The 14,044-nt window shown below is 38.7% G+C and overlaps 1 protein-coding gene across 1 annotated transcript in view; it reads right to left on the reverse strand.

Moving 5' to 3' along the window:
- Meikin (meiotic kinetochore factor) overlaps positions 1-14,044 on the reverse strand; it is a 40,712-nt gene that overhangs the window by 26,425 nt on the left and 243 nt on the right. Inside the window, exons 2-8 of the mRNA XM_048333887.1 lie at positions 13,759-14,004; positions 13,501-13,597; positions 12,210-12,297; positions 10,946-11,006; positions 7,061-7,198; positions 1,323-1,442; positions 171-210 (exon numbers count right to left, since the gene is read on the reverse strand). Of these exons, the coding sequence (XP_048189844.1) occupies positions 171-210; positions 1,323-1,442; positions 7,061-7,198; positions 10,946-11,006; positions 12,210-12,297; positions 13,501-13,597; positions 13,759-14,004 (790 nt within the window). The remainder of the gene's footprint in view (positions 1-170; positions 211-1,322; positions 1,443-7,060; positions 7,199-10,945; positions 11,007-12,209; positions 12,298-13,500; positions 13,598-13,758; positions 14,005-14,044) is intronic.

Here is a 14,044-nt window from a genome sequence, read left to right on the forward strand (position 1 = left end):
AAGGGTGGAGAATTTGTGATCAATTTTCTTTACATGCAGCAATTAGAACACCCCTTGTACATAAAAAAGTCTTTAAGTCCTCAACAAATGAAGGAACAATCCTACTTGCTATATAAATTTTAGAATACAGAGTTTTCAAGGCACATAAATTTAAAATTCTTCGTGCTTACATTTTTCTATGGCCTTTCTGAGAGTTTTCTGAAGAGGTACCTAGGAAAGGAAAAAGAAATCAATCTATTAGAAACAATTCAAACAAGAGGCTAAAAGTACTCTAGGTAAAAAATAAATATTTCCACAACATATAGAGTAGCAGTACAGTTTTCTACAGTTTTATTATTTTGTGTTATTTTTTTATGTCTGCTAGTTCAATTAAAAATATTTTCAGGGACTGGGAATATGGCCTAGTGGCAAGAGTGCTTGCCTCCTATACATGAAGCCAAGGGTTTGATTCCCCAGCACCACATATATAGAAAATGGCCAGAAGTGGCAGAGTGTTAGCCTTGAGCAAAAAGAAGCCAGGGACAGTGCTCAGGCCCTGAGTCAAGGCCCAGGACTGGCAAAATAAAAAATAAAAAATTTCAAAATACCAAAGTAAAATGAAATGTTCACACTGTCATTAGTTACAGTAATTTGGCACTGAACAGTTGTCACAATTTGAAATCTTTACAACTATTAAGCTTGAAATTCTTAAGAGTTTTAGGATTCTATCATAATCCTGTCAGTCAGCCTCAGGCACACTAAGATATTACTAAGAATGTAAAGAACCATGAGAGTATTCTTCTGAGGAACTTATATCCTTCAGCAACCAGAGCACCTTGCTTTTGTCAGATTAGGATTTTAAATCCCAGCAGTTAGTGAGAGGTAAAGTAAACATACTTTCCAAGCATTTTCTTGGGAGGGAGGTCCTCAAAACAGAGCTCCATACAGTTAACATTCATTCTCTGCTCCTAGTCCAATTCCCAAGAGTTCTTGTTCCCATCAGAAACCTCATGAGTCTAGACTTCAATATCCTTGTTCCTGTCAGCATTTTTGTCTCTGAGCTCTCATTAGAATCATACATTTATTTCCGCTGAACATCTCTTGGCTTCTCTAGACTACTCTTCAAACTCTTCTAAGCACCTCCCCCAAACCAGTTCCAAAACCTTATGGACTGCATGATCAGGTTAAACCACAGCAGGCCTTCACATGATAGCCAACGGACACACTTTAGCTTAGCAATCATTCAGGGCAAAAAATATACTGTTTTATTTTTTTCTAACAGTATTTTCCAACAGATGAGGGATTCTTCTCATTATAAAAGAAAAATAGATATAAAAACTCACCCAAAATTGCAGAGAAGTTTGAAAACTGTGTTACATTCTCTATGGCTACTGCTTTACTGATGTCCAGAAGAGTGGAATTCTTGTATTGCATATGTTCTTTTGACTTGGGACATTCCCATTCTAAAAAAGCAGGGACAAGGGAATGGCAAATATTGTGAACAGTCTACAAGTGGCAGGTTTCCTTTTCCCCCTCAACTTATTATGGGCCAAATCCATTTCAAACTATGGTAATTAAGGGTTGGGATATACAGAACAACAACAACAAAAAAAAACCCAAACAAACCTTGAAGACATCAAGAAATAATCTATGGGCTGGGAACATGGCCTAGTGGCAAGAGAGCTTGCCTCATACACATGAGGCCTTGGGTTCGATTCCCCAGCACCACATATATAGAAAATGGCCAGAAGTGGCGTTGTGGCTCCAGTGGTAGAGCGCTAATCTTGAGCAAAAGGAAGCCAGGGACAGTGCTCAGGCCCTGAGTCCAAGGCCCAGGACTGGCAAAAAAAAAAAAAAGAAAGAAAGAAAGAAAGAATCTATGTCCAATCCCAGTTCTCAATCCTTGTGTTCCTTCCTAGGTTTTTGTTTCATTAAAAAAAAAAAAATCTAGCCAGAGGCTGGTGGCTCACACCTGTAATCCTAGCTTCAGGAGGCTGAGAACTGAGGACTGTGGTTCAAAGCCAGCTTGTGCAGGAAAATGCATGAGACTCTTATCTTAAATTAACCACCAAAAAAGCCACAAGTGGAGCTGTGGCTTAAGTGATAGAGCACTAGGCTTGAACAAAAGAGCTCAGGGACAGCAGCCAAGCCCTGAGTTCAAGGCCCAGGACTGGTACATATGCACACACAAAAAATTGATCCAATGGATAGGCACCATACAAATAACTCTCATATTTTACAGATTTCATATCTCTATATCCAATTAAATATTATATTACTAAGTGCATATATGGCTTTTGATATCAGCTTTAAGCTTCCTACTGACTTAACACTAAGAAAGAATGAAGCTATTCCCTCTTACATCACTAGTCCTCATCTTTCTCACTGTTTCCAATTTCTTCACACTGTTATATCACATATTTAGATATTTAGTATAGACATTATGATAAAATAGCATTTTATAAATAATATTCTTGTGATATAGCCATTATCATCTTTTTTTCTAAAGTCAATCTCTCCATGCGCCAATAGTCTAGTTTTCTATTTTCCATCTATTTCATCTAAAACTTTGTCAAATTATATAAGCCCATTCCATTTATTCCAGTCCCTGATGTTCTGAATTTTCAGTGTTGAATATTGCATTATCAAGTATAATAGGCACATTATTGTCCTTTTCACCTGGACATTCATATCTTTTAGTTCTAGAAAAATGCTCTTTTAAAATAAAATTTACTTTGTTACAAAGGTGATGTACAGAGGAATTACAATTACATGAGTCAGGTAATGACTACACTTCCTTTTGTATGGTTTCTTCTGTTAAGAAAATGTTCTGGAATTATTTGACAAATATTCTTCTTCCCTCTTTTTCCCATTACATTTAACTGTAACTTCTATTATGTAATGTTGGCTTTCACATACTGTTGCTTTAATACATAGTTTTCTCCAGATTTCTCTATTTTCCTTTTTCTCCTTTTTTTTCATTCTTTTTCGGAAGGGTTGCCTCAACTTTGTTTTCCAGTCTTCTCAGTTTTCCATTTTTATTCTATCTAATTTAGCAGATTCTTCTCTTTCTATAGCATACTATTTAATAGAGGCAATATATATATTTTCTTATCTCCATTAAGGTTTTTTTAATTACTGTCTTAATGATGCTTCTTATGTTGTTACTGTTTCTGCTGGGCTCCTTTTTCTTTCTTCTTTTCTTCAATTCCATATGTTTTTGCATTTTTATAAGTTTTTGTGTTACTCTTTTAGTTTTGGGATGCAACTTGAAGCATTTCTTTTAGCATTTCTGGTAGGAAGATCTAAGGATGCTGAATTTCCTTAGCTTTTATCCTAGAAAGTTCTTACCTTTCCTTCATTTTTGAAAGACTGTTTAGCTGGATATAATATTCTTGGGTGACAGTTTTTCTTCCAATGCTTTGAATATATGCATATGCCAAGTCACTTTTTTTCTTGCTGCCTTCCAATTTTCTGATATTTTGACAGTTTGATCATAGGCTATCTCAGTATTGATTTCTTGATTCATTCTTTATTCTTCTGGCATTCTTAGATTTGGATGTTCATTTCCCAGGTCTGGAACATTTTTAGCCATTATTTAAGTAAACTTTCTGGCTCTTTTTTCATTCCTAAGACATTCCACAATACAAACACTGTTCTGCTTAACAGTATCCCACAAGACTGGGGTTCTTCATGCTTTTTAATTCTCATTTTGTTTCCCTGTCTAATTTTAAATGTCATTGAGTTCACTGATTATTTAATACACACCTCCTTACTGAATTTTTTTGGGAGTGGGCTCAGAGCCTTACACTTTATGAGGCAGGTGCTAAGCCATGCCTCCAGCCCTTTTTTGCACTGGTTAGATTTGATAGGATCTTGCTTTCTGCCTATGTGCATGCCTGGACCATGATCCACCTGTTTTCGGATTCAAGTGTGCTTCACCATGCCATGTTCTTTCACTGAGACGAAGTCTCACAGATTTTTCTGACAAGGCTAAACTATGATCCTATCTATCTCAGCTTCCCACATAGTTAGGATCCTATGAACTTTTCTGCCCAGACTGGATTCAAATTGTGATGCTTCCCTTCTCAGCCTCCCAAGTAACTAGGATTATAGCTGTGAGATACTAGTGCCTCTTCAGTGAATGTTTTAATGTGGCTATTATATTCTCTAGCTCAATAATTCTGGCTGGTTCTTTTTTTTTTTTAAAGCTAGTTTTGTTGAAATCTCATTTTGTGCATGCATTACCTCTCTACTTGGGGCTTGTTTCTAGAACTTTACGTTTTCAGCTCCTTTATTCCTGCTTGTTTCTCCATTTTCTTCTTGCTGCGTGTTAGGGAAAATCATTTCCTAGTCTCATGGACTAGCTTCATGTAAGAGAAGACAACCAATAAGCTCAGGCAGCTATTTGGGGATCTCTCAAATCTTCATGTTAACGTTAATCAACATCCTTGTGTTTATCAGCCCTGTCATCTTCAGTGTGTCAGGTCCTTTGTAGACAGAGGCTAGTCTCCTGAAAAGCCCCTGAAAAAAATGAAATATTAAATACAGACCAATGCCATCCCTCCTCTGGGAGGTTTTCCTAACTTAGTTTGCACCAAGCTTCATACAGATGCTGTAGCAAATGCTTACAAGGTAGACCAAAGTGTCTTTGTTCTTAGAAAACCAAACAAGACAGAGGCCAGTCCCTCAGGAATTCCTTAGAATTTCAGAATATTGCATACTTGGTGTAGTCCTTTCTCACCTCACTCCTCTCAGGTAGAATATGAGATCTAGGGGTTTCCTCCCAATTATATGGTACTGTTCTGGGGTAAGAGGCTATCTCAAACTGTCCTATTAGGTCCAATGTGGCAGGTCTCATCTTTGCCTAGGATGCAAAGGACTCTGAACTGATTTTTTTCATTTCTCAGTAAGAGAACTAGCCAATGTATTGCTGTTGAAACAGTGCGCCCATGGGGAGAAAAAATAAAGAGCTTCCCCCTAATATCCTACTTATTTTTCACTTATTTTTCTCTGTGTTGTTTTTGTGTGTGTGTGTGTTTGTTAGATGCTTTTCTGGCATTAAAAGATGAGCCTTGGTTCTCTGCTTATATTTATAAAGGGGCCCCAGAACTACAGATGTAGCTCTATGATAGAGTGTTTGACTAGGATGGGTAAGACTATGGATTTCATCCCCAAGTCTGCAAAATAATGGGGATCTCACAATTTAGGATGAATGCTTTCAGTGAACTTTTTTCTCCTCTGTACTTAATACAATACATGCAAGCGGTCAATTTCTGCCTTATAGTGAACAACCCCAAATCCAAGTAACACAACACAAATAGTATTTATGCACTGTTCCCACATCTGTTGGTTTAATTAGGAATCTCTGTTTCAGATTATGGGTCTTAAGATCAGCTAGAGCAGCTCTGCACGGTCTTCATGCCTTGGGCTGATCTGCATTGTATCCACCATTCCAGAATCACTTAGAAGCTAAGATATATATATATATGTTTTTCATGATGGCAAGATTTCAAGAAGATACATCTAACCATTTTAGGTACATTTCTTAAGTTTTGTTTACAGATAGCCCATTACTCCAAAGCAAGCTACACAATCAGTCCCAAAGTTAAGCAGTGTAAAATTCAGTAATAAGTGATTGGAACCAACATTTCAAACGATCACCATATCTCTACTATATTCAGAACAATGACAATTCTGTTTTGAATCAGAGGAACTTGTCTGAATGAGTCTACAGATAATCCCAGCACTAATGGGTTCAAAGACAGCATGAACCATATAGTAAGTTCCAGGCCAGGCTGGTCTATATAGCAAGACTCTGCCTCAAAATAAATAATCTTCAGGCTCTTTTAAGTAGAAAAGGACTAGTCACCATATTTGCCATTACTAATTGTACACATCAGCAAGTTTCACTATGACCACTCCATGTTTGTGTATATTGTGCTTTAATCATGTTCTCTCTCCCCATAAGCAGTTCTTGCAATTTAGGGTGGATATTTTAATTTTTCTGTGCTCATTATATAGTACATGCTCTTTTCTCTCTCCCATCTCCTCTCAATCCCTTTCCCTAATAGTCCCTCTTCTACTTTCAAGTCCTCTCTCTCTCTCTCTCTCTCTCTCTCTCTCTCTCTCTCTCTCTCATAGTTCCTAGAAATTAGAGAAAATATTCAACATTTGTCTTTCTACATCTGGCTTATTTCGCTTAACATGATATCCTTCAATTTCAGCCATTTTCCGGAAAATTATGTAATTTCATTCTCTTTTTTTTTATAGCTGAACAGTACTTTCTCTCTATATATAGAGAGATAGATCCATATTTTCTTTACTAATTCAACTTTGAGAGGCACCTAGGCCAATTCCATATCTTGGCTATTGTGAACAGTGCTTCAATAATCGTGGGTATTTTGCCATCTTTCTGACATCTTTTAAAAAAATATTTGGTGCAGCAGAATTGCAAAGAGTTTCTAGGGTATATAATACAAATTGGCTTATTTCAGTGGTATTATCATTGTTGATTTAGGACTCCGTTTCCTTAGACCTACTGTATCAGACAGTCTAATTTCTAGCTTCCCAAACTTCATGCTTTCTTTTTTCCAATTCACTTTGTCCTTATGTTGTTGTTTTTAAAGGACATTTGGTGCAATTGCAAAGCTATAAAGGAAAGCATGTACTCAATTAGCTATTATGCTCTACTTGTAAGCAAAAATAAATGTAACTATTAATTTGTAAAGAAAATTCAAGCAGGAATTTGGTTCAGTTAACATGTGTTATGTGCTGCAAGGGTATGAAATAAAAAGACAGACTATTGGGTAAGAGAATAGGCATAATGTGATTCTGTAATTGGATGTACATTACATGTAAGTACTACTTGACATTTTTTCATTCTTCCTGACCTGAGGGTTTTACCTCTGTAATATTATGTGACTAAGCAAAAGAATAAAATAGTAATGGTAAAGAGAGGGAGGTGCTGGTAGAGAATGAAAGTATTTCTTCTCAAAAGGAACATCTATTTATTGGAAGATTTTTGGACAGATGAAAAGTTCTACAGTGGAGCAAATTAAGACAGAAATAATATTCTCACCCAAAGAATCAGATCTTCTAAACTGTTCAGGTGATGATAAGCTACTTATGCTCTCTTCAGTATTGCTCCTGTATTCTGTATCTGTGACTACACAGCTCAGGACAGAACTGGGAGTATCATCATGTAGCAAACTTTGTCCTACAGAAAACAAATCCAACAAAATAACAAACAGTTTGAACAGACAACAAAATTGATAATCTCAAATTTGTAGAAATAGTCATACAGCTGTGTACTATGCATGTAAAATTGATTTATATTAAAATCATTTCAATATAAATCTTGAAAATAATTGTCGTAAGTGTTGATAAATGCATTATAGTACTCCCACTGTTTTTCAGTTTTACTTTGGTTCACTTGTGATTCATGGCTCAAAAATTCAGGTCCCCAAAAATTTAAAAGCTGTAAATAAAAATAAAATAAAAGGCCAGGATCTAGTGGCTTGCGCTTTTAATCCTAGCTTCTCTCAGTAGGTTGAGATTTGAAGATTGTGGTTCAAAGCCAGGCCAGTAGGAAAATGTATGAGATGCTTATCTCCAATTAACCAGAAATTAACTAGAAGTGAAGCTGTGGCTCAAATGGGAAAGCTCTAGCTTTGGGGGGAAAAGTTTAAAAATAGTACCTAGGCCCCGAGTTCAATCCCCAGGATTACCAATAAACAGATAAATAAATAGGTTCTAAAGATAAGAAATTCTTTAGCAAAGGAGAGAAAAAATGAGTCTAGTTATTATATACATCTAAAAAGCAATGAGCTAACAATTGAAAACCTAAACTGGAAGTTTTTTTTCTGAATTTGTAGACTTAGGAATAAAGGAATAATTTCATAATTCAGGAATAAAATTAACCACGTTAAAAGAAAATGAGCCTACACATTGACAAACAGAACAAAGAAACTGAACAAACAACCCAGAAATAGACTCTTTTTGAACATAGACTCTCTGAAGCCAACAGATATTAAATTCATTTAAGAGCTAGACAGAAGAACTTGCCCATCAATGGTGATAGAAAATAATATTAATAGTCAAGGAAAACTAAAAGGTTTAATAAGAAAAGAGAAAGTGCACAATTCGGGAGCCAGTGGCTCATGCCTGTAACCCTGTCTACTTAGGAGGCTGAAATTGGAAAGACTGAGAGGCCAGTCAAGGCAGAAAAATTTGTAGCCTCAACCAGTAGCTGGTAGCACAGGCTAACTATATAGAGAGCGGGGATTTGGAGGAACCTGGGATTTGGAGGTAGGTTATCTGAGGATTGTTTGCTCCCTCTACTCCAATACCTCAGAGTGACCTATCCCTGTCCTTGCTAGCTTTTCCTCTTACTTTGTCCTCATCTCTCTGTTCACATGTTGTTCTGTCTCTCCTTGCATGAATTTTCATGAAATTTCATGAATACTACACACAGCAGAGCTATTCCAAGACTCAAGTTCAGAAATAAGGAAAACCCTACACTCATCACCCAGACAAATGTATTAAAAAAAATAGTAAGGATTCATGCTGTATCAGTGGGAAGTTATTCCTTGTGTCACAAGTTAGAAATGTAAATACATTAACAATTATATTTCAGTCCAATTATTCTTTATATATGCTTAAAGCTAAATATTTTTTATCTGATAAAGGATTTATTTCCAAATAAAACTTATAATAGATGAACAAAAGGTTCAAATAGATCCTTCATAAAAAGCACAAGAAAGAAATATCCTCAATGTCATTAATCATTAGGAAAACATGACTCATTCCTGTAGTCCTAGTTACTCAAGAGACTGAGATTTGAGTACTGATGTTTGAAGGCAGCCTGAGCAGAAAAGTCCTCAAGACTCTATCTCCACTTAATAAGCAAAAATACCAACTGGCGGTGTGGCTCAAATGATAGAATGTCAATTGTGAGCAAAAAAGTTCCAGCAAATAAAGCTAAATATTTCTAAGAGGCTCAAAACAAAAACTGTAATCTCTCATCTCATAGCTCCACATCATAATTCCCCACTCCAGAGACAGCCCCCTTTAATTCTACTGCTTCTTTTGATGTCATAAAACGCATCTCTTTAAAAGGTACAATTCATGAGCTTCTGTGTACAATCATTGCCAATATTTTATTACCTTTTTTATGTTTGTTCAACTTTACAAAACATGTCCTTAAGTTTATCTAATTCTATAGAATGTTTCCATTTTTATACTAAAAATTCATTTTCTCTGAACACTTTAATTTACAGTAGTCTGCACTTGTTTTATGTAAACATTTTTCATCACAGAGTATACTGACACTGTGTTTTCTGTTGATTTGTTTTCCTTTGTCTTGAGATAGGGTAAGCCATGTAGCCCAGGCTAGTCTTAAACTCCCAATTCTTCTGGCTTATTTCCCAAATACTTTGACTATAAGCATATGTCACTATACCCAGATCAAAACTATGATTTTAAAGAGATTGTCTTTTGTTGTCTGCATCCTTCTAACTTTTTTTTTTTTGCCAGTCCTGGGCCTTGGACTCAGGGCCTGAGCACCGTCCCTGGCTTCTTTTTGCTCAAGGCTAGCACTCTGCCACTTGAGTCACAGCGCCACTTCTGGCCATTTTCTGTATATGTGGTGCTGGGGAATCGAACCCAGGGCTTCATGTATACGCGGCAAGTGCTCTTGCCACTAGGCTATAACCCCAGCCCCCCTAACTTCTTTTTATTATCTTTTCATTTAAATGTTTTCTTCAAATGACAATAATTTTTGAATGTTCAAGAATGAAGCAGCTAGAAATTCCTACCTATAATCCTAACTACCAGAGAGGTTGAAGCCTAGAGGATCAGAGGATTTGAAATTAGCCAGAGCAGAAAGTCTGAGATTGTCATCAATTAACCAGCAAAAAAAAAAAAAAAATGCCAGACTGGAGCTGTGGTGCAAGTGATAGCATGCCAGCTATGAGTAAAAAAGCCAAGTGAGAGCTCTAGGCCCTGAGTTTAATGGCTGGTACGAACACACAATACAAAGAAAAGAATAAGGCACTAAAATGGCATTAGGAGTGGAACTATGATGCTGCAGGCTTTTACTGGGGTATTTAGACAAGAACCAAGTCACAGTTCACAGAAGATGGGTCTCCTGGGCAGAGGCTTTCGGAAGATGAGTCCTCCAATGTCCTACCTAAGGTATGCGTGCCCGAATGGGACAAGGACAGCAGGGGTTTTACCACTAGGGATACAGATCTATCCCCCCTCCCTTGATCCCCTGCCACTGCTAGATTTCAGTATAAAACCTCTGCCTTGCCTTACACTTGCAAGGAAGGCATTCTACCATCTGAACAATATCCCCTGTCCTTTCTGCTTTATTTCTGAGATAAGGTTTCTTACTTATGCCCAAGCTAGCCCAGACCTTGATCTTCCTCTTTTCCTGGGTCATTGGGATAGATAACAGGAATAGGGGCCCATGTCTAGCTGTTTTATTGGATGAAGTGGACTCTTGCAAACTTTTTGCCTAGGCTTCCCTTGAACCATGATTCTCCAGACCCCCTCTCCCCTGAGTAGCTTGGATTACAGGTGTGAGCAAACACAGCCAGATCCTATGGTAAGGTCTTTACTTGTCTCCTTTCATAGTTAATTTCTAGTCACTTTTGGATTTCAGTTCATTTGATAATCCCTCATGGAAGCATTTCCTAATCTCTCTAACTAAATTAAATTATTTATCTGAATTTAACCTCTCTTTTGTAATACTTACTACAATCACAATTTCATATTTACTGATGTATACTTACAAACTCTGAAGATGAGGTCTAGGGTACTCTATATCAGAAGGATTCAAGTTAGATTAGAGGGATACACTTCCTCATTGAAATAGGAAATTAAGAAGAGATACAAATGGAGGCGTATTTTTGGAGAAAAGGTAGAAAAGCTGAGGAAGTTGATTATCAGGTAGTCTTACCTGACACTAGATCACAACTTGATGAACTACTGTTAACCTGGAAGTCATCAGTCACTGATTCCTATGTGAAATAAGAATTAAGATGCAGAACAAATGATAAGATTGGGTATTTTCATATCACATTGATTTGGTTACTCTAAAAATGAAAAACTGCTGTCAACTTTGTATATCAGTTTCATAAATATAATAATATTCTTTCAATTCATTTGTCACAAGTGTAATTTATTTTAATATTGAACCCAAAATATTCTAATACTAAGACCATATCTAGGGAATTGACTATATAATCAACACACTACTATATAAAGGTGAACATTTTTCTAATTATCTCACAAAGATGAGTTTTTGTCCTTTCAATATAAACACAATTAAATAAAATGAAAGAAAATTGGTAGATAAATCTAAAGTACTAAAATTCAGAACACAATATTGAAATTATTGGTGAAACTATCTTTAATATTTGATATATTACACTAAAAAAATGAGAAAAAAAAGAATTATACTAGCATTCAAAAAGGTCAGGGACACCTGAGTTCAAGTCCCAGAACTAGCACAAAAAAAAAATCAGAAAAGAAGAAATAAGTTACGTACAATGGCAAGCCTGTCAGAACAACAGATTTCTGAACACAAGCTTTAAATGCAAAGACAGAAAGACAGCATGAGAGTACATAATCGAAGTCCTGAAAGATGGAACAATTAACCTAAATTAGTATACTAAATAAAGCTGTCCTTCATTATTGACAGGGAAATAAAAAAAACTTCCACAGTAAACAAAAGCTAAAGGAATTCATGACTACAAGGATTCCTATCCACAGGAAATATAGAAAACAAGAAATCCCAGATGAGATTACCAAAAGAATAGGAAAGCAAGCATCATAAAAACAACAAAATTTAAGGAAATATAACATCCTTTTCAATATTACTACTGAATAATAATGGTCTTAACTCTCCTATCAGAAAACAGAATGGCAACGTGGATTAAAAATCAAGATCCAAGCATCTGTTGCCTACAAGAAACATCTCACTGACAAGGGCAAATGTAGGCTTAAGTGAGAGGATGAAAAAATACCTTCCAAGAAAATGAACCCTAAAATGACATGAGTAGAAAAGGATGTTTAATTTTTGTGTGTGGGTTTCTCTGTCCAGATTTTTGTTAGTTGAGGCTTACAAAAATACTAGAAAGCTAGACGATTTTATTCTTTCATCAGCTACTGCAGGTCTGTTTCCTAAGCCTATCCAAGGACCACAGGAGACACATACATACACTCAGTGGCATGATCATCTCATTTGGGGTCTCTTCTCGCATGCTATTTTCTTTGGGGTTATCTTCGCCTGTAGCTTGTAACTGAGTGCTAATGAACAAACAACACAATTAGTTTGCACCATCTGAGCCTGACTCCATATTTGTGGGCATCCTCAAGAAGTAGATGATTTACAGCAATACCCAAATGGTGACACAACTTACCCCCTTCCCCCATTTTTTGGTTTTGTTTTTGTTAGTCTTGGGGCTTGAACTCAGGGTTGGGCATTGTCCCTGAGCCTTTGTGCTCAAGACTAGTTAGTGCTTTATCACTTTGGGTCACAGCTCTACTTCTGGTTTTCTGGTGGTTAAATGGAGATAAGAGACTTTTCTGCCTGGGCTGGCTTTGAACCATGATCCTCAGATCTGGGCCTCCTGAGTAGCTAGGATTACCGGCGTGACCCACCAGGGGCCGGCTCAAATTTGGCTTTATTTATTTACTAATTGTCAGGGTGTGGGCACTGTCCATGAGCTTCATTTTGCTCAAGGCTAGCACTCTACCACCTGAACCACAGCGCCACTTCTGGCTTTTCCTGTTTATGTGGTTCTGAGGAATCGAACCCAAGGCTTCATGCATGCTAGGCAAGCACTCTAGCGCTAAGCCACATTCCCAGTCCCTGGTTTTCCTTTAAAAAAAAAGAAAGAAAGAAAAGCTGGCACTGTTGGCTCATGCCCTATAATCCTAGCCATTCAAGAAACTGAGATCTGGGGCTGGGGATATAGCCTAGTGGCAAGAGTGCCTGCCTCGGATACACGAGGCCCTAGGTTCAATTCCCCAGCACCACATATACAGAAAACGGCCAGAAGCGGCGCTGTGGCTCAAGTGGCAGAGTGCTAGCCTTGAGCGGGAAGAAGCCAGGGACGGTGCTCCGGCCCTGAGTCCAAGGCCCAGGACTGGCCAAAAAAAAAAAAAGAAAGAAACTGAGATCTGAGGATCAGGGTTCAAAGCCAGCCCAGGCAGGAAAGTCTCTTATCTCCAAATAACCACCAGGGGGTGTGCGGTTCAAATGGCAGAGCACCATCCTTGAACTGAAAACGCTAAGGAGCGGCACCCAAGGCCCTCCGAGCTCAGGCCCCGGTACCTGGCATAAAACAGAAAACCAAATTTGTCTGAAGTCAGTTTTCTGGATCGTGGTTTGTAGAAGAAAAAAAAAAGAGTGAAATTGCGTTGTCCCTTTTCTTCGTGCAGAACAGTAGCGTGGCGACGTTTTCTTAAGAAGCCAGGTAGCCCGGAGCTGGAAGTCCAGCCACGCACCTTGGCCCCGCAGACCGGCCACCTGCTCCGGGCCTGCTCTGCTCCTCTTTCTCCGCGATCTTGGGCAGGCCGCCCCCTTGGACGTTGTCCTCCAAGCCTGCGAGGGAAGAGGGCGGCCGTGTCAGAGCAGATGACCCGGAGTGGCGGGGAAGGCCGTGCCCTAAGCCAGGCCCTGCCCGCCCTCCTGTCACCCCGCCACGCCATCCCTTCCCGGGGTGCTGGCTCCGCTTTGGTCCTCAGTCCGTCGCCAACGCTTACAGCGCGGAGCCCGCCAGGGGCCTGGGCCTAGTGGGGCGTCGGTCTTAGCCCGGAGGCCGTGGTCTAGCGCCGGGGTGAGGTTGAGCCTCTGGCCCACCCGCTTCTTGTGACTGTAGACACGGAGCGGCCACAGAGCCATCCCACCACCACCTTCCTGGCCCGCTGGGGGCCTTTCCGGGTCGCCTTCCTGAGGAGCCGCCCTCTGAGGGAGGCCCTGGGCCCGGGCACCGCGGCCTACGCGGGAGCCTGAGGAGACAAAGGGCCGGGATAGCGGGCGAAGCGGAAG

This window comes from Perognathus longimembris, chromosome 25, assembly GCF_023159225.1.
Source record: "Perognathus longimembris pacificus isolate PPM17 chromosome 25, ASM2315922v1, whole genome shotgun sequence".
NCBI classification, from domain to species: domain Eukaryota; kingdom Metazoa; phylum Chordata; class Mammalia; order Rodentia; family Heteromyidae; genus Perognathus; species Perognathus longimembris.